Genomic DNA, 18,193 nt, shown 5'->3' with positions numbered 1-18,193 from the left:
CTGAAATTTGAGCAAGGGCTCTACCCTCCCAGACATGGCTTTGGTTATTACCAGGGCCAGTAGGTGTCAAACACTTGTCTATCTGAGGGATTAGAACCCAAACCTTTGCCACCTCTACAATAATACAGTTTGATCAACTTAGCTGGGCTCTTCTGTAATCGTATGCATAGCGTATAGGCTCACCTTAACCCCAGTCATTTGGATTAAGCTGCACAAACTCAAATCCACCCCACCCCCTCTCCTGCTGGGATGAATTTGCTCCTATGGCTCGCTCCTCATACTCATCCCAGGTTGTGTGCTCTCTCTTCTCTCTCAGGCAGGTGGTGGAGGAAGGTTAGGCTTGTCCTTATCTCCCAGGCAGCTCCTGTGCAACTGGCCCCCCATTATCTGCCTGTCAGAGCCCATTAACAGCTTATTGACGGGATATGAGACCAGCTACCCCTGATAAAGCACCCGCCCGCCATGTCTGTGGAGAGAAGACGATGGAGAGAGCATAAACAACAAATGAGAGCGGGAGAGAGAGGGAGAAAGAGAGATAGACCGACAGAGTCAGGAGAAAGGAAGTGTAGTGCATCTTGATTTATTACGTTGCTGAAAATAAGCAACCTGAGCTCCTGTCTGCTCCACTAGCTATCTGCACCTCATATATCTCTCACAGTCAGAGATGGCTTTCACACTATGATGACTGTAGCCCAGATATGGAGAGACAGTGTTAAATTGGTAAATGTCATGAGTGACCCCATTATTCAAGGCTCAGAGACCTACATAATCCCCTCCATTTTGTGTCTCTCTTTCAGGAGCAGGACGGGAGGAAAGGCTCAGCTTTAGAATAGATTCTCTATGTGTCGTGAGTGATAATTCCGAGCAGTGTTAATCTGACCGTGTCTAAACTACCACTACATCTCTCAATGTATTCCAGATGTTGCTTTTTATTTGTCTTCCCCTGGACATATTCAAAAGGTTCTGGGCTTGGCTTTAGTTGGCGTGTTTGAACAACGACATTTACTGAAAGAAGAGCTGCTGTGATAGGGCACTAAGCATCTGTGAACTTCCTGTTCGTTAGCTATTCAGGTGGGTCATTCGTGCAAAGATCAACATGTCTGAAGCTGCAGTACTTTTGACCACCTGATGGGGGCATTATTGCCACATCTTTTTAAGCAGCTCACTACTTAGCCAGAAAGAACACTAACTACACTGCCTGTGTGTGCTTACTCAGTTAAGTCAATATTACCGCCGCAATATGCCAGTGTATGTATGTCTGTGCACTCTTATCATGGCTGTTCCTTTATGCCGTGTTCGACAAAGGGGCTTTACCATATCTCTGAACACGTGTACCTAACGTCTTCTAATGAACAGTACGACTGGCAGCTCTGCCGTCTGTTATCGAGCAGGGGTCCTTTAACCTGTGTGTAAGGTGCCTATTGGCCTAGTGGGTGATGTTCACTGTTATTAAGCACAGTTCATTTGAAGCCGAGTTCTATTCTGTGTTTGTTATTGGAGAAGCAGTTATGAACCAGGGCTATTGAACAGTGTGGGTTATTGTATCAGGAGCTGGAGGGAGATGGAAGCTGTGGTCTTATTGAAGCCCTTGTGTTTAACAGCCCAGGTTATTAAAGGGATCCGGTTATTACAGGTTTAGGTATTTCTGTTTAGGGTTGTGTTCCATTGACCAGGGTCAGCTGAATGACAATGGAACATCAACACGGAATGTGTAGGCTATGTGTTGCATTCTACTAGATACGGGGGTACATTCTATTGAACCGAGTGAATTCAACTTTAGTCATCGCAAGCAGAGTGAGATGTTAATGTGTAGGTGTTTGTGTGGGTGTCACTGAACACGGTGATTGGGACCTGTCTGTTGTGTAGCAATACTATGACAGTGGATATTGTAGTGTCAGAATGCCCTGTGTCTCAGACTGGCTCTCACAGTGCTGTGGAGCTGTCAGGAGCCAGGACTGAGCTGAATAACAATGCCCTCTGTCGTGTATGTGTGTGCGTGTGTGTGTGTGTGCATGGGTGCGTCTGGAGGACTGAGGTGAGATGTCACTGCCGCTGTGGCTAAGGAATTTGTTTACCAAGAGCCATGTTGTGTCACCTTGTCAGCTGCCTATGTATGAAGCCTGTGGTTCTCCTCCCAGCCCCTGTCAGCCTGCTGCCTGCCCTGCCTGCCATGCTGCTTCACACTCAGCAGGCCCCTCAGCCCCTCTGCCCCACTCATCTGTATATATTAGCTTAGCACTAGCCGGGGCTAATCTGTACTAGCAGGGATATCCGTGCAGCGAACCATTCATCTAAGCTCACAAGTTCAGGGTGGCTCTCGAGTAGGGCTGGGAATTGCCGGGGACCTCATGATACGATATTATCTCGATACTTAGCTGCTGATACAATATGTATTGCTATTCTCACAATTCTATATGTATTGCGATTCAATACTGTGATTTTATTATGATTCCATGGTCCAAACATATTGCTCACCATATGTCTGCTGCAGAGGAATGAGAGAGAGCCATGTGAAAAATAGGTTTGAAATAAAAGTGCTGAAAACACTACTATCCTGATATGAATCTATATAGATTCCTCCCACCCCCATCACTACTCTTGAGGCTGCATCTGTACTGGTGAGTTTAGCACTAGGCTAGCCAGGGTCCAGTAACAGCATCACTGTTATGTTGAGTTGAGGTAGGTCTTGAAGAGACAGCCCAGGGATTAGGGGAGCGGAGGGGTTGAAGAGACAGCCCAGGGATTAGGGGAGCGGAGGGGTTGAAGAGATAGCCCAGGGATGAGGGGAGCGGAGGGGTTGAAGAGACAGCCCAGGGATTAGGGGAGCGGAGGGGTTGAAGAGACAGCCCAGGGATTAGGGGAGCGGAGGGGTTGAAGAGACAGCCCAGGGATGAGGGGAGCGGAGGGGTTGAAGAGACAGCCCAGGGATTAGGGAGGAGGGGTTGAAGAGACAGCCCAGGGATGAGGGGAGCGGAGGGGTTGAAGAGACAGCCCAGGGATTAGGGAGCGAAGGGGTTGAAGAGACAGCCCAGGGATTAGGGGAGCGGAGGGGTTGAAGAGACAGCCCAGGGATTAGGGAGCGGAGGGGTTGAAGAGACAGCCCAGGGATTAGGGGAGCGGAGGGGTTGAAGAGACAGCCCAGGGATGAGGGGAGCGGAGGGGTTGAAGAGACAGCCCAGGGATGAGGGGAGCGGAGGGTTTGAAGAGACAGCCCAGGGATTAGGGAGCGGAGGGGTTGAAGAGAGACAGCCCAGGGATTAGGGGAGCGGAGGGGTTGAGGGGAGTGGAGGGGTTGAGGGGAGTGAGTGATGTAAATATTCCACAGGGCCAATGCTAGATTGCCCTGCCTACCTGACTGCCCCCCTCCCTCCCTCCCTCCCTGCAGCCTGCCTCTCCCTCCCTGCTGCCTGCCTGCCTCCCTCCCTTCCCCCTGCCTCCCTCCCTGCTGCCTGCCTCCCTGCCTGCCTCCCTCCCTTCCCCCTGCCTCCCTCCCTGATGCCTGCCTGCCTGCCTGCCGCCCTCCCTCCCTCCCTCCCTCCCTGCCTCTTTCTGCCTGCCTACCTGTCTGTCTGTCTGTCTGTCTGTCTGTCTGTCTGTCTCTCTGCGTGTCTTTCTGCCTGCCTGCCTGCCTGTCTGTCTGTCTCTCTGCGTGTCTTTCTGCCTCCCTGCCTGCGTGTCTGCCTGTCCGTCTGTCTGTCTGTCTCTCTGCGTGTCTTTCTGCCTCCCTGCCTGCGTGTCTGCTTGCGTGGCGCTCCACTCTGAGGGAAGAGTGCCAGCCAGCGCTCACAGGGCTTTAATGAGTTTATTTCATGTCGGCTGTGAAAGTGCACGGCTCTGTCTCTCTCACAGGCACTCAAACAGAGCTGGGCCCATAAACACAAAGTGCAGGGTGTAAATCTGCCCTGCCATCCCCTCCCTCCACCACTCTCTGCTCTGAGCATCTCTTTATCGCCTCTCAGGGGGCCGGGGAGAGCCCTTAGCCCTCCTCCCTCAAACAGGGAGACACCACCTCTCACAATACACTTTTTCAACCACAACCCCCTAGACCAAAGGAGTTATCACAAATACTACAGTATGTTGTTGTGTTTGTTGGAGATATCTAGAGGTTAAAAGCAGAAACAATACCAGTTTTCCTCCTCCGTGTTTCACCTCTGAAGGAATAGGACATCAGATGCTTACTCACAGTTTCCATGACGTCAGAGCTAACAGCCTCTCCCCTCTGGGTGCAGTGAAGTGGATGTGAAACGCTGTGCTCTCCTGCTGCTCTCGGTCTGTCAGTGTGTTAACATGCTGCCCCAATGTCCTGCTGCACCCTCACCAGACTGGCACCAAGAAGAGGGTCACTGGTTAGAGAAGGTGGGAGAAAGAGATCGAAGGAGAGAGGGATGAGTACTTATCTCTTGCCTGACTTGGGCCCTGTCCTGAGTTAGGGGATTAGCGATGGGCTGCAGTGCTCTCCCCTCCTGGCTTGTTTCCTGATATTATCTTTAAGTGCACGCTCAAAGTTGCCCTCTCACTCTCCTTCCTCTCCCCTCTTGTCCATCATTTTCCCCCTCTCTGCCCTCTCTCAGCTGCCCTCTCTCTGCCCCTCTCCCATTCTCTCCCCCTACCTCCCTCTTACCTCTCTCTCCCTCCTCTCTCTCCTCCTCTGTGAACCCATTGGAGTGAGTCATTCCGGTCTGCTCTGGGAGTGATCTAATTGCTGTGTCTCCTCCCTCCTCTGTGTGCATGCCTCTGTGGGGGCCGTCATTTCCGCTGCAGTCCTGCCTGTTGCCTATTCATTACCCAGAAAGCAATACAAAAACACACATGCACAAACTACTAGAACGTTAGTCTGGTAGACAGACATACCGCCCTACAATAAACCCTGCTACTGTAATGGTATGCCATGATTACTGGATTGGATTGTCGACTGTGCTGTGGCACAGCAGAGGAAGTGTAGTCACATTATGGGGCTATAGACAAACATCACACCACTGTGTTAATGTCAGTAAATTAAAAATCGGCTTTGTGATTTTCACAGGGGTTGGGAGGAACTGTAGTGCATCACCTAGACTGACATTCTTGTGTTTGTTAGTTACTGGGGCTTGTTGTTCTTCTGTTTCCATGGTTTTATGGATGGGGTGGATGGTATATTTTTGGATGTTAAGGTGTTGGCAAATTTGTCTATTTTGCCCTGTTGTCCTCTGGCCTGTAGTTACATGAAGATCCAGCAGGTGGCAGTGTGCCTATAGATGAGCAGGGGCATATTGGTGAATGTGGGGTCTCTCCTGTGAGGTTTGGCTATGTGTCTACCAAAATATCTTTGCCTTGACTGAGCGTCCTCATCCACGGATTGCACTTGGATGAAAGTGTTGTTTGTTGATAATTGGGAAATCAATTGTTACACCTCAATCACAATTATTTCATTCAGAAGTGTGTGATTGTTATTAAATCTGATAGGCACGAATACAGAAGAGGTTGTCATAGAGAATAGCAGCAGTCTAGTATAGGATGCATCACACTAGACTAGATTCAGGGGGATTCCAGGTGTTGGAATGGCTTTTTCTGTCCTGATGTTCATCACACAACCAGACCTGTAGAAGTGGAGACAGGAATACATTGTGAATGGTTTAGCTGTAGCCTCCTCTCTCTGTGGTGTCTGAGATGGCTACTAAGCCAGAATGATTATGCAAAGCCTGCTTTTGGCTGCAGAGAGGAGAGGAGAGGAGAGGAGAGGAGAGGAGCGTCCAGTCTAGACAAGCAATGTGGAGATCAGATGCCTTAAGGAGGGTTTCCGCATTAAAACAAAACAAATCACACTCACCATTGAGCAGCTTAGCCCCGTGTTGTGTTGAGGGAGACAGTACACTCTGGAGAGAGATGGAGAGTGTTCTTTCTCACCAGACAGACCACTGTCTAGATTATTAACTCACCACTGGCTACAAGTGGATATTTAGGAGCTACCTTTTTATTGCAGTTCATTCATCTCCCTAAAGCTTATTTAGACATCTCTCTCCACTACATGGCTAAACACACAGGTCTATGTTTGCTGTTATTGACATACTCACTCTCTCTCCTCTCTCTCCTATCTAGCTGTCCTAGAAGTGCAAGTCCCAGAGCTGCCAGTGGTGGCGCTGTATGGCATGGACACCACCCTCAACTGTTCCTTCAGCCACGCCTCTCCCTTCAACCTGTCTGACCTCAGTGTCTTCTGGCAGCTGACGGACACCAAGCGCAGTGTGCACAGCTACTGGGCTAGCCAGGACCAGCTGGCAGACCAGGGAGAGCGCTATGCCAACCGCACCAGCCTGTACCCCTCCCAGCTGGGCACGGGCAACACCTCGCTCCTCTTGAGGGGGGTCCGGGTGGCCGACGAGGGTAGCTACACCTGCTTCGTCAGGGTGGAGGCCTACGGTAGTGCAGCCCTACTGCTCCAGGTAGCAGGTGAGTCTGTTAATTTTTTAACTTTATTTACCGGGTAAGTCGTTGAGAACACATTCTCTTTTAAGTTTTACAATAACGACTTCAGACTGGGAAAGCTGAACCATTTTAAAAATGTGTTTCACCTTTATTTAACCAGGTAGGCCAGTTGAGAACAAGTTCTCATTTACAACTGCGACCTGGCCAAGATAAAGCAAAGCAGTGCAACACAAACAACAACACAGAGTTACACATGGAATAAACAAACATACAGTCAATAACACAATATAAAAGTCTATATACAGTGTGTGCAAATGAGGTAAGATGAGGGAGGTAAGGCAATAAATAGGCTATAGTGGTGAAATAATTACAATTTAGCAATTAAACACTGGAGTGATAGATGTTCAGAAGATGAATGTACAAGTAGAGATATTGGGGTGCAAAGGAGCAAAAAAAAAAACAGTATGGGGATGAGGTAGTTGCATGGGCTATTTACAGATGGGCTATGTACAGCTGCAGTGATCTGTGACCTGCTCTGACAACTGGTGCTCAAAGTTAGATAGGGAGATATGAGTATATGCTTGGCCTGCAGCTACCACATCTCTCTCGATACATCTTTCCTCGAATCCTGTCTTAAAACACATTGGAGAAGAGGGTCGGAGGATGAGGATCTTGGTTTGTTTCCTCCAATACGGTTGAAAAGGAGGTGAGGAGAAGGAGACACCTGAAGGGCTTCACATGCAGGAAGTAGAGTCCCCTCTTTAACCTTTTACTGCAGTGGGCTAAATGAGGGTCACACAGAGTGTTTCTTGGGAGTCTTAAGCAAATCTATTTTGAAACAAAAGTATACACCTCTCACTCATGGTTATGGGCTTTAAAAAAGAAGACACCTGTTCCATGTCAGATATAGAGTTGAAATGTATTACATTTTGAGTTTGCATCCCAATATTACACTTTATATACAGTCGTGGCCAAATGTTTTGAGAATGACTCAAATATTAATTTTCACAAAGACTGCTGCCTCAGTTTGTATGATGGCAATTTGCATATACTCCAGAATGTTATGAAGAGTGGTCAGATGAATTGCAATTAATTGCATAGTCCCTCTTTGCCATGCAAATGAACTGAATCCCCCAAAAGCATTTCCACTGCATTTCAGCCCTGCCATAAAAGGACCATCTGACACCATGTCAGTGATTCTCTTGTTAACACAGGTGTGAGTGTTGTCGAGGACAAGGCTGGAGATCACTCTGTCATGCTGATTGTGTTCAAAATGAGGGTGATGCTTGGAATCATTGTTCTTCCTCTGCAACCATGGTTACCTGTAAGGAAACACGAGCCGTCATCATTGCTTTGCACAAAAAGGGCTTCACAGGCAAGGATATTGCTGCCAGTAAGATTGCACCTAAATCAACCATTTATCGGATCATCAAGAACTTCAAGGAGAGCGGTTCAATTGTTGTTGCTTCAGGGTGCCCAAGAAAGTCCAGCAAGCGCCAGGACCGTCTCCTAAAGCTGCGGGATTGGGGCACCACCAGTACAGAGCCTGCTCAGGAATGGCAGCAGGCAGGTGTGAGTGCATCTGCACGCACAGTGAGGCGAATACTTTTGGTGGATGGCCTGATGTCAACAAGGGCAGCAAAGAAGCCACTTCTCTCCAGGAAAAACACCAGGGACAGACTGATATTCTGCAAAAGGTACAGGGATTGGACTGCTGAGGACTGGGGTAAAGTCATTTTCTCTGATGAATCCCCTTTCCGATTGTTTGGGGCATCCGGAAAAAAGCTTGTCCGGAGAAGACAAGGTGAGCTCTACCATCAGTCCTGTGTCATGTGAACAGTACAGCATCCTGAGACCATTCATGTGTGGGGTTGCTTCTCAGCCAAGGGAGTGGGCTCACTCATAATTTTGGACAAGAACACAGCCATGAATAAAGAATGGTACCAATACATCCTCCGAGAGCAACTTCTCCCAACCATCCAGAAACAGTTTGGTGACGAACAATGCCTTTTCCAGCATGATGGAGCACCTTGCAATAAGGCAAAAGTGAAAACTAAGTGGCCCGGGGAACAAAACATCAATATTTTGGGTCCATGGCCAGGAAACTCCCAGACCTTAATCCCATTGAGAATTTATGGTCAATCCTCAAGAGGCGGGTGGACAAACAAACAAAACCCCACATAATCTGACAAACTCCAAGCATTGATTATGCCAGAATGGGCTACCATCAGTCAGGATGTGGCCCAGAAGTTAATTGACAGAATGCCAGGGTGGTTTGCAGAGGTCTTGAAAAAGAAGGGTCAACACTGCAAATATTGACTCTTTGCATCAACTTCATGTAATTGTCAATAAAAGCCTTTGACACTTATGAAATGCTTGTAATTATACTTCAGTATTCCATAGTAACATCTGACAAAAATATCTAAAGACACTGAAGCAGCAGACTTTGTGGAAATTCTTATTTGTGTCATTCTCAAAACTTTTGGCCACGACTGTCCATCACAGAAGACTGAATTATAACAAAACCGTTTAACATAGAAACACCGGATTTTCCTTTTGAATTTTTTAAAATTCATGTTTATCAATTATGAAATAATTCCACCCATGAGGCCACTAGAGGGCAATTTGGTCACATATCACAGGCCCTTCTTTGATAATCATGCGAGACCTTTAGGATCGATGCCTAACACAACACAGAAATTGGTCATAAAACACTTAGTTCCGTCAGGGATGCACAATAATGTGTTTGGTCGATACTTTCTGATTGTGGTCCTCTGGTTGTGGTCAATCACTGGCTTTGAGTATTAGTTCCTGACAAGATTGATTGTTACTAGCAGCTCGGTGATGAAGGTGGTTGTTCCATCACAGGACCATCATCACAACTGAGTGCACTTTTATTTAGAATGATTCTTTATGACTTCACACACAGTGTTGGTGAACTCCTCCCTCCCTCCCTCCCTCGCCACTAATTTCCATGTTTTGTTGTTAAATTGGGCCTTTCCTGTCTAAGGATGTATGTGCATTAAGCAGTGTTAACCTTCAACAGGTTTCCTCTTGGCTGGCTAGTCTGGGTAGAGAAAGGGGAAAACTGACACAGTCGCTCAAACAGTGACAAATTGGCCCCTTTTCATGCATTCGATTCATAGATGTATTATTTTTAGCTGGCATTTACAGTTAACATCATAGAGCTCCCTTCCCACAGTGCTCTGAGAAAATGACGGGTCTCTGTGGAAATCTGCCTGTCAGTCAAATGGATAGCCAGGGAGGTTAGTGGCAGGCTGACATTCCGTCTTAGTGCTGAGAGAGAGAGAGCGAGAGAGCCCACTTTTCAAAAGGCAACCCGCATGAAGTTATTTAATCTCCTTCTTCTCCCTCCCTGTCCTCCCCATTGTTTGCTGTGTTATGATTGGCTCAGGGAATACAGCCTCCTCTCTCTGCCCGCCGCCTCTCTGGTTGTGTTTTAGCTCAGGGGATTGGAGAGCAGGGAATTCATTCCAGGCTGAGGATTCACCCCCCTCACCTCCTCACCGCCCGCCCCCTCCTGCCAAGCCCCTGAACAGAGCACAGCAGTCCCAAATTCTCAGAGCCGTGCCTATTTCCCCCAGGCCCGCCATCCTGTGGTGGTTGCGTTGTATTGTGAGGCGGCTTGGCTCAGAGCCGTGGCTCTCTCCAGGGAGGAGATGGAGGAGGACAGAAGGGAGCACCAGGATATGCTGCAAGATGATGTCTCTGGGATCTTAAGCTCGATGTTATGCTAAGCTCCCTAAATGTAATTAACAATTTAATGGGAATCATGTCAAACAGTTCCCTAGGTGTCCCTCACTGCTGATAATCTGACTAAAACTCTGTATGTCTCTGCTCCCCCCCCCCCTCCAGCCCCCTACTCCAAGCTTCTGGTGACTTGGCAAAAATTCTGTGTGTGTCTGTTCTTCTCCCCTCCTCTCTCCCCCTCTCTCCCCCTCAGCCCCCTATTCCAAGCCTCTGGTGACCCTGGAGCCGGACTCCAACCTGCGGCCGGGTGACGAGGTGGCGCTGACCTGCGTGGCGTACGGTGGCTACCCTGAGGCTGACGTACTGTGGCAGGATGGGGGCGGGCACAACCTGACAGACAACGTCACCACCTCCCTGGTGGCCAATGAGGAGGGGCTGTTCAGCATGCGCAGTGTCCTGACTGTCACCCTGGAGCCCAATAGCACTTACAGCTGCAGACTGACCAACCCATTATTGGGTGAGGACGGCCACGCCTCCGTCACCATCACAGGTGTGTGTGTCTATGTGTGTGTCTATGTGAATCTGTGTGTCTGTGTTCCCCATTGCTGTGTGTCTTCCCTGACAAAGGCCCTAGCCTCTGGAAAGTAAACCAGCTAACATTCAGAGACTTCCCACAGTGTTTTAATGTTGCCAGTTCAGGATAATCTTGTTTTCAGTCACACAGGAGCACGGCTGCCTATTAAAGTCTTGTATGCATTTGTAAATCAATCTGCTAGTCAAATGTTATGCCTTGAATATTCAGCTAGCTGTTCAGAGCTCCACAGAACTGAAGGGAAAATAATGAAATGTTCAATTATGCTCCAATAAGCCTAACCATCAGTTTCCACACATCTTTAAATCACATCAGTGGGTAATTATTTCCCAGATGACTCCTATGAAACTAAAATAACTACTCATCTGACATTTGGTGATGCTAGAAGGTGATAAAGGATATACAATAATATTAGAGCTAAATGGAAGTAATGGTGGTGCAGCAGCTGTACAGCCGACAGAGCAGACTCCCAGCTCTAGCCTGTCTCTCAGCTGAAGCTACAGACAATGTCTGCCAACCAGGAAGTGGGTCAATATATTTACATTGCTCTTTTCAGATGAGTGGTGTAATCTCTTCCTGGGCTTTGTGGGTGGTGGCCTTGTGTGGTGGCCCTGGGGTCTTCTCTGTTCCATCCCCAGCCCCTGGCTGCCTTACTGGTTTATGTGATGTTTAGCGTGTGGAGTGTTTAGTGTGTCTGACGGGCCAAGACTGGCCAAGACTGGCTCTCTAATGGGAGCAGGGCTGTGTGAAATGGCTTATAAATAAGAAGAGGTGACCGGGACCTGCTGGAGCAGAGCTAGGGAGGGGGAGGTCACCCTACGCACGGGTCAGGGAGTGTGTGTGTGTGTGTGTGTGTGTGTGTGTGTGTGTGTGTGTGTGTGTGTGTGTGTGTGTGTGTGTGTGTGTGTGTGTGTGTGTGTGTGTGTGTGTGTGTGTGTGTGTGTGTGTGTGTGTGTGTGTGTGTGTGTGTGTTAGGTCAGGTCAGGTCAGTGAGTGCTGCTGGGCTGGGAAATGACTGCTGCTTCCGTGCTGCTGGGGCCGGCAGGGCCCTGAGCCCGATGGCCTATTCCACAGCTCCACACTCTACAGTCATGACAAGGCCTCCGGTGTATTACGATGTTGCTAAATCCACAGTAGGAAGAGACATGACATGAAGGAGTGAACAAGTGTTGCTGTTAAGCCCACAGTACGATTACTGTTCACATGTTGCAGTAGACTTTAGAAAAGTGGAACTACTAGAGACTATTGCATCTTGTGGTTTTAGTAAAGGACATAGATACGCTTTATATGCATAGATATGCTCTCTCTGTTTTATAGAGAACGTAAGGCTGATTAGGTGCCTGTCTAAGGCATTCTAGACGTTGCCTCAGGCGGTGAACTGTTTCAGATCATAGAGTTATTTCAGTGGTCCAGATCTATAGAGGTGATGGGGAAGATAGAGGTGAATCCTGACAGAGGAGAGGAGGAAATTGACATAGGACCGATGATCTGAAGCAGTATGAAAGGATCGAGAACTAGGTATGGTTGTGATCTTCGTCAGTCTGTGTGTCAAGGAAGAGTTCCTCTCAGACTGAGCAGTTGTTCCTCATCCAACCCGAAACCCAGCAGAACACCTGTTCTGTTAGACTAGTGGAAAGCCTTTGTTCTCCACAGAGAGACAGTTTGTGCCGAGCGCAGAAAACCGCTGATAACGAAAAGTGATCTGTTCAGCTCGGTGGAAATAAAGGAATTACCCACGCTCTGAAGCTGTCCTAGAGAAAAACAAGGCTAGGCTACGGAGAATAACGGAGAGGCAACCTATGAAAGAGAATAGACCGGCCAAGAAGAAAGAGAGGCTGAGGGATAAGAGAGAGATGGGGAGAGAGAGAGAGAGAGAGAGAGAGAGAGAGAGAGAGAGAGAGAGAGAGAAAGGATGGAACAAACCAAGAGACAAAGCTGCAGAGCTGTTGTTTAAATCCATGGCGTGGCCAGGATCTGAGCGCTCTGGGGCTAGTTGGAGAATATTCATTTATCTCACTCTAACCAGCACAGCTTGATGATGGCCTAACTTGTTAGTAAACAAGTGGCAGATTTATTTTGTGTGCCGAGATACAAGGGGCTTGTTTGATATGAAAATGTATTTGTATTTGTTTACAACAGCTGCTGTATGCTTAACAACTTCTGTAATTAATTTTGACCTAGCAGAACTGTTCTGAGTGTGTGCCCAGCAGAGTTTATATAGTAAATATACTGGATAATCACAGCACTGCACCCACCACACACCAGACTGAGAATCCTATTATAGGGAGGGGTGAAATCTGCTTAAGATTCCAAATGGACTATTCCCCACCCAATAGGGGAGAGAGAGAGGGAGGGAGAGAAGGAGAGAGGGAGAGAGAGAGAGAGGAAGGGAGGGAGAGAAGGGGAGAGAGAGAGAGGAAGGGAGGGAGAGAAGGGGAGAGAGAGAGAGGTTGGGAGGGAGGGAGAGAAGGAGAGAGGGAGAGAGAGTGGGGAGAGAGAATAAGCACATAAAAATGTCACACTTTCCTCAATCTCTGATTGAAAATTACAATAGTAATACAACTCTCCCCTGGGAAAAGAAATAGTTTGACAAGGTTAATTTGGAGAAAATGAACCCCTAACTGCACCGAACAGTGTGTGGGGCGCGTGTGAAGCCATGTGTTGAGACGGTATGGGTTAAGAAGTTATGTTTGTGAACCATGACATCGTCATTAGCACCACTGTTAATAGTAGTACCTCCCCCATGACACAACACCTGCCTGGTGAAATACTACATACACAATACTGCCATTTACAACTGAAATATCTCAGTGCAGGTTAGAAGAGGTCATGTCCCGCTTGAGCCCTGACTGACCGTATCATGTGTTGGTTCAACAGCTGTTGGGAGAGAGACCACAATGTGTGTTGGTAGTAAGATATTGATGGATGTAGCAGCAGGATACAGTAGGATCCAACTTGGAACAGACACAAAGAGATGCCTGGCATCCAGCGTCCAAGGATGATGACAAGAGGCAGCAGCTGCAGCAGCCCTTGTATGAACCCAGGCAGGTTGCCTTCCTCCTCAGCCTCCTCTATGCCTCCTCAGCCCCCTCAGCCTCATCTCCTTCCTCAGCCTCCTCTCTGCCTCCTCAGCCTCCTCTCTCCCTCCTCAGCCTCCTCTCCCTCCTCAGCCTCCTCTCCCTCCTTAGCGTCCTCTCCCTCCTCCTCAGCCCCATCTCCCTCCTCAGCCTCCTCTCTCCCTCCTCAGCCTCCTCTCCCTCCTCAACCTCCTCTCTCCCTCATCAGCCTCCTGTCCCTCCTCTCTCCCTCCTCAGCCTCCTGTCCCTCCTCAGCCCCATCTCCCTCCTCAGCCTCCTCTCTCCCTCCTCAGCCTCCTCCCTCCTCCTCCTCTCTCCCTCCTCAGCCTCCTCTCCCTCCTCAGCCTCCTCTCCCTCCTCTCTCCCTCCTCAGCCTCCTCTCCCTCCTCTCTCCCTCCTCAGCCTCCTCTCTCCCTCCTCAGCCTCCTCAACCTCCTCTCTCCCTCCTCAGCCTCCTCTCTCCCTCCTCAGCCTCCTGTCACTCCTCAGCCTCCTCTCTCCCTCCTCAGCCTCCTCTCTCCCTCCTCAACCTCCTCTCTCCCTCCTCAGCCTCCTGTCCCTCCTCAGCCTCCTCTCCCTCATCAGCCTCCTCTCCCTCCTTTGCCTCCTCTGCCTCCCCAGCCTGCTTGGATATACTTACCATCCTCCTGGCTGAAAGCAGCAGAGGCAGTTTGAGCAGCTCATTCTCAGACTAAATACCACCTCTGGCCCCCCCCTCCACCTCCCTGCCCAACCTCTCGGCCACTTTGCTATCCTCAGAAAATAATAATGCCCTTTGAGCTTTATGGACATGCTGTCTGTCTAATATCATTTTTACAGCTGCTGGCAGAATGCAGAGCTTTAGATCTCTACTGTGGGAGATGAGAGATGGCGGTGGGGGCTTTAGGCCTGTCACTGCCCAGGCCCTCTGTCTCTCTGCTCAGCGGATGAGAGCACCATTGTCTCTCCGCCCGACTCCACTGCTGGCACAGCACTCGCAGCAGCAGGATAAGATCGAGATAGAGAGGACAGAGGGAGAGGGGGAGTGAGGGTTGGGCTGATGACAGAGAGTGAGATGGAGATGAGAGCAGAGAGTGTTTGCTAAGCTCTGAGCTGTGGCACCAGGGCCTGACAGGCAGGCAGGGAGATGGAGTCACTGACAGGGAGGGAGGGACTAACAATCTCAACTTGACTTTTCCCCCCTACTAGCTGATAGCTACTTTATTGAGATTTTTTAAAACTTACTAAGACTGAGATATGTGGCTGTCCCACCAAGCTATCTTAAGATGAATGCACTTACTCTAAGTTGCTCTGCATAAGAAAGTCTGCTAAATGACTCAAATGTAAAGGTATTGTAAATGGATGAAGTGAGGGAGACAGAGGAAGAGAGGGTGACAGAGGGATATCGCCCAAGCTGTGCTGCTGAGCTCGTCCAATCTGCTTTGCTCCATCAACTTCATGGGAGGCCTCATCCCCTGCTCCGAAAGGGCCAACTCACTCCACCAGAATTACAGTACATCGCTCTCTCTCCATGTCCCCCCCTCTCTCACTGTTTCTCTCTCTCCCTCTCTCTCTCTCTCTCTCTCTCTCTCTCTCTTGCGCTCTCCATGTTTTTCTCTCTCTCTCTCAGCCTCTCCCTCTCTATCTACCCCCCTCTCTCTATCTCTCTCTCTCCCTGTTTCTCTCTCTTCCTCTCTCTCAAACACACACTTTACATCTCGCTCCCTTTCCCATTCACATCCACGCCTCAATAGCTCCATGCACACTCCAACATGACTCTTAATAGGCAGAAGAGACAGAGGTGCTAATGGGCAGTCCTAGCACAGTCTTTTCAGGACTCCTGAGTGGCGCAGCGGTCTAAGGCACTGCTTCTCAGTGTAAGAGGCGTCACTACAGTCCCTGGTTCAAATCCTGGCTGTATCACATGCGTCTGTGATTGGGAGTCCCATAGGGCGATGAACAATTCGCCGGGGTAGGCTGCCAAGACTTTGTTCTTTAACTGACTTGCCTAGTTAAATAAAGGTTAAAAAAATAGGTATACAGTATATATTCCATTTGGAGCAGACCGTATAAAGCTTTGCTGTGTTTTTCCTTCATTACGTTTGTGCCTCTTCCCTTTTTCCCTGACTGTGTTATTATCTGTTCTGGGTGCTTGTTCCTGACATGTGTTGCCTTCTAAATTGGTACCTGCCAGTGCCCAGCTCGCAGAGCTTACGCAAGCCTAAAAAAACAAGTAAGCAAACGAAAGCAAGCTAAAAACAAAACATGGCAGTGTTGTTCTCTACTCAACTTTTTTACAGGACTACTTTAAATACAATTAACGAAGCCTTTGGAAAAAGAGGAAAACAGCAGTATTAAATGAAAGCGTTGTCAGCAGAGAAGCGAGTAGCAGTTCCCCTGATGGAACACTGTATTAATTATTGTCCAAACGCACAGACGGGTCTTTTTTTTTTTTTTCTCTCTCTCTCTCTCTCTCTCTCTCCCTGTCTCTCTCTGTCTGTCTCTCCCTGTCTCTCTCTGTCGCTCTCTCTCCCACTCTCTGTCTCTCTCTCTCTCTCTCTCTCTGTCTCTAGCCCTGTCTGTCTCTGTCTGTCTCTGTTTCTCTCTGTCTCTCTCCCTGTCTCTCTCTGTCTCTCTCTCTGTCTTTACATCCCTCCCTGAATACACACTATCTTATGACAACCCCCTAGCACAACAGCAACCAAATAGAGAGATGGAGTAATGGAGGGAGCAGTCTAAAACAAATTCAGTTAGGCCAATGGCAGTCTTTGTAAGCACATTATTTCCTCTCTGTATTCTGAACTGGGGCCACTTGCTCCTGTCACTGCCATGTTGAGTTTAAGTTGTTTGAATGTTCTCCCTCCCTCCCTTGCCTTCAACATGGGGACGTTTTATCCCTGTATTATGGCTTCACAGTATTATTTGGCATGCTCTCAGTCTTGCCGTTTGCAGCTCTGAGGGATTGTTGGGGTTGAATGAGGGATTAGGGCCGGGCCAGTTCCTGCTCACTGCATTGCTCTTATAGCATCTCAACAATCACAGAGATAAAATGAGCTCCCTCTCATTGTGTTGGGGATTTATGCCTTCCTGTTCCTGTTGTCGTCTTCACTGTCTCCTTTTGGCATAAAAGGTCTTTGTGATGGCTGAATGTCAAAATGTAATTTATGTCTGCAGTTGAAAATACAATGTTGGAGCGTTGCGGCCTGAACACCTCTGCTGTGAGTGGCTGTCTGGTAGTCTGTGTGGGTGTGTGGGCTTGGGCCTGCTGTGTGGTCCTGTCCTGTCCTCCCCCTCACCACAGGGGAGCCATCACCAGTACAGGCCACCATGGCATGGCATCGGGCACGTCCTGGCCTCCTCTCCTCTCCTTTCCACACTGTGGACTACTGTGACATCTTTATGCCTGCCCAGAGCCTGAAGGGAACCTGTCTCTTTAAGACCTGCACTCCTCTCCTCTCCTCTCCTCTCCTCTCCTCTCCTCTCCTCTCCTTTCCACACTGTGGACTACTGTGCCATCTTTATGCCTGCCCAGAGCCTGAAGGGAACCTGTCTCTTTAAGACCTGCACTCCTCTCCTGCTTTCTTTCTTCTTCAAGACAGATTATATTTATGGCTGCAGTAAAATGGCAAAAGCCCTATTTTGTCACTGATCAAGCTCATTTTTTATTTTCCCTCCCAGAGTCACAGTGAGGGGGGACTGGAAATCAGTGGGGTTGAGCCAAGGGGCCTGCAGTGTACATTTCACACAGTTGCTGTTTTATCCTGTAAGAGGGATTGGTTTCTGGAGGCCTGGCGTCAGCCTCTGCTTTACGATTTCAAATCATATTAGGTGCTGCCTTTTGAGAGACATTGGGCGGAGAGTAGCCCAGACGAAACAGTTGAGCATACCTTCAAAGGCTTGGTCGTTTAATTATTCATATCCATTTATTTTATGCTTAAACTCTCTTAAACCAGATAAGACCATGCATTGTTGTCCCACAAAAGGTGTTTGCAACCTCTGTAAATCGCTTCGTTCTGGTGCCTTGAAACAGTTCATATCAATGGCCGCCCATACACAAAGAGTATTGTCTAACGGTGATATGTCTTTTCAATTAGGAGGCGCTGAGAGACTTGGGCTCGTTCCTGGAAAAGGTAGCTTGCTTCACTGATAGCTCTAGAGACCAGTAATTGATTACAAGGTGTGAAATTAATGAAAGTTAAGCATGGAGCTAGTGTGGCCGTCTCCCTGAAGAGGTGTGTTACTGGCCCAGGACTCTTCGTACTTCCCTCCCTGCAGCATGGACTTAAACCACTCAAAAGAGTTTGTTTACTGTCTGTAAATGTGACTGAAATGACTCAACCTGACTCAACATTTAGTACTGCAGTCAGACTGAGTCATCTGCCTTCATCTGCAGGGACAGTGTCATCACAGCCCTTTAACTCTCGGAACCGAA

The 18,193-nt window shown here is 48.6% G+C and overlaps 2 protein-coding genes across 5 annotated transcripts in view; one reads left to right on the top strand and one right to left on the bottom strand.

Moving 5' to 3' along the window:
• The window catches only part of LOC115113604 (ubiquitin-like protein 7), a 29,950-nt gene extending 25,604 nt beyond the window's left edge, over nt 1–4,346 (bottom strand). The window contains exon 1 of one of the 2 annotated variants that reach the window (XM_029641416.2): nt 4,184–4,346. In XM_029641416.2, coding sequence (XP_029497276.2) covers nt 4,184–4,192 — 9 coding nt within the window. In that variant the 5' untranslated portion in view covers nt 4,193–4,346. The remainder of the gene's footprint in view (nt 1–4,183) is intronic. The other variant, XM_029641415.2, reaches the window with a different exon arrangement.
• LOC115113605 (CD276 antigen-like) overlaps nt 1–18,193 on the top strand; it is an 86,929-nt gene that overhangs the window by 19,529 nt on the left and 49,207 nt on the right. For all 3 annotated transcript variants that reach the window (XM_029641421.2, XM_029641420.2, XM_065013049.1), the window contains exons 3-4: nt 6,076–6,426; nt 10,367–10,663. In XM_029641421.2, the coding sequence (XP_029497281.1) occupies nt 6,076–6,426; nt 10,367–10,663 (648 nt within the window). The remainder of the gene's footprint in view (nt 1–6,075; nt 6,427–10,366; nt 10,664–18,193) is intronic.

Source organism: Oncorhynchus nerka, linkage group LG28 (genome assembly GCF_034236695.1).
Source record: "Oncorhynchus nerka isolate Pitt River linkage group LG28, Oner_Uvic_2.0, whole genome shotgun sequence".
NCBI lineage: Eukaryota > Metazoa > Chordata > Actinopteri > Salmoniformes > Salmonidae > Oncorhynchus > Oncorhynchus nerka.
Note: the sequence above shows the minus strand (reverse complement) of the source record. Positions and strands in the feature narration are given on the sequence as shown.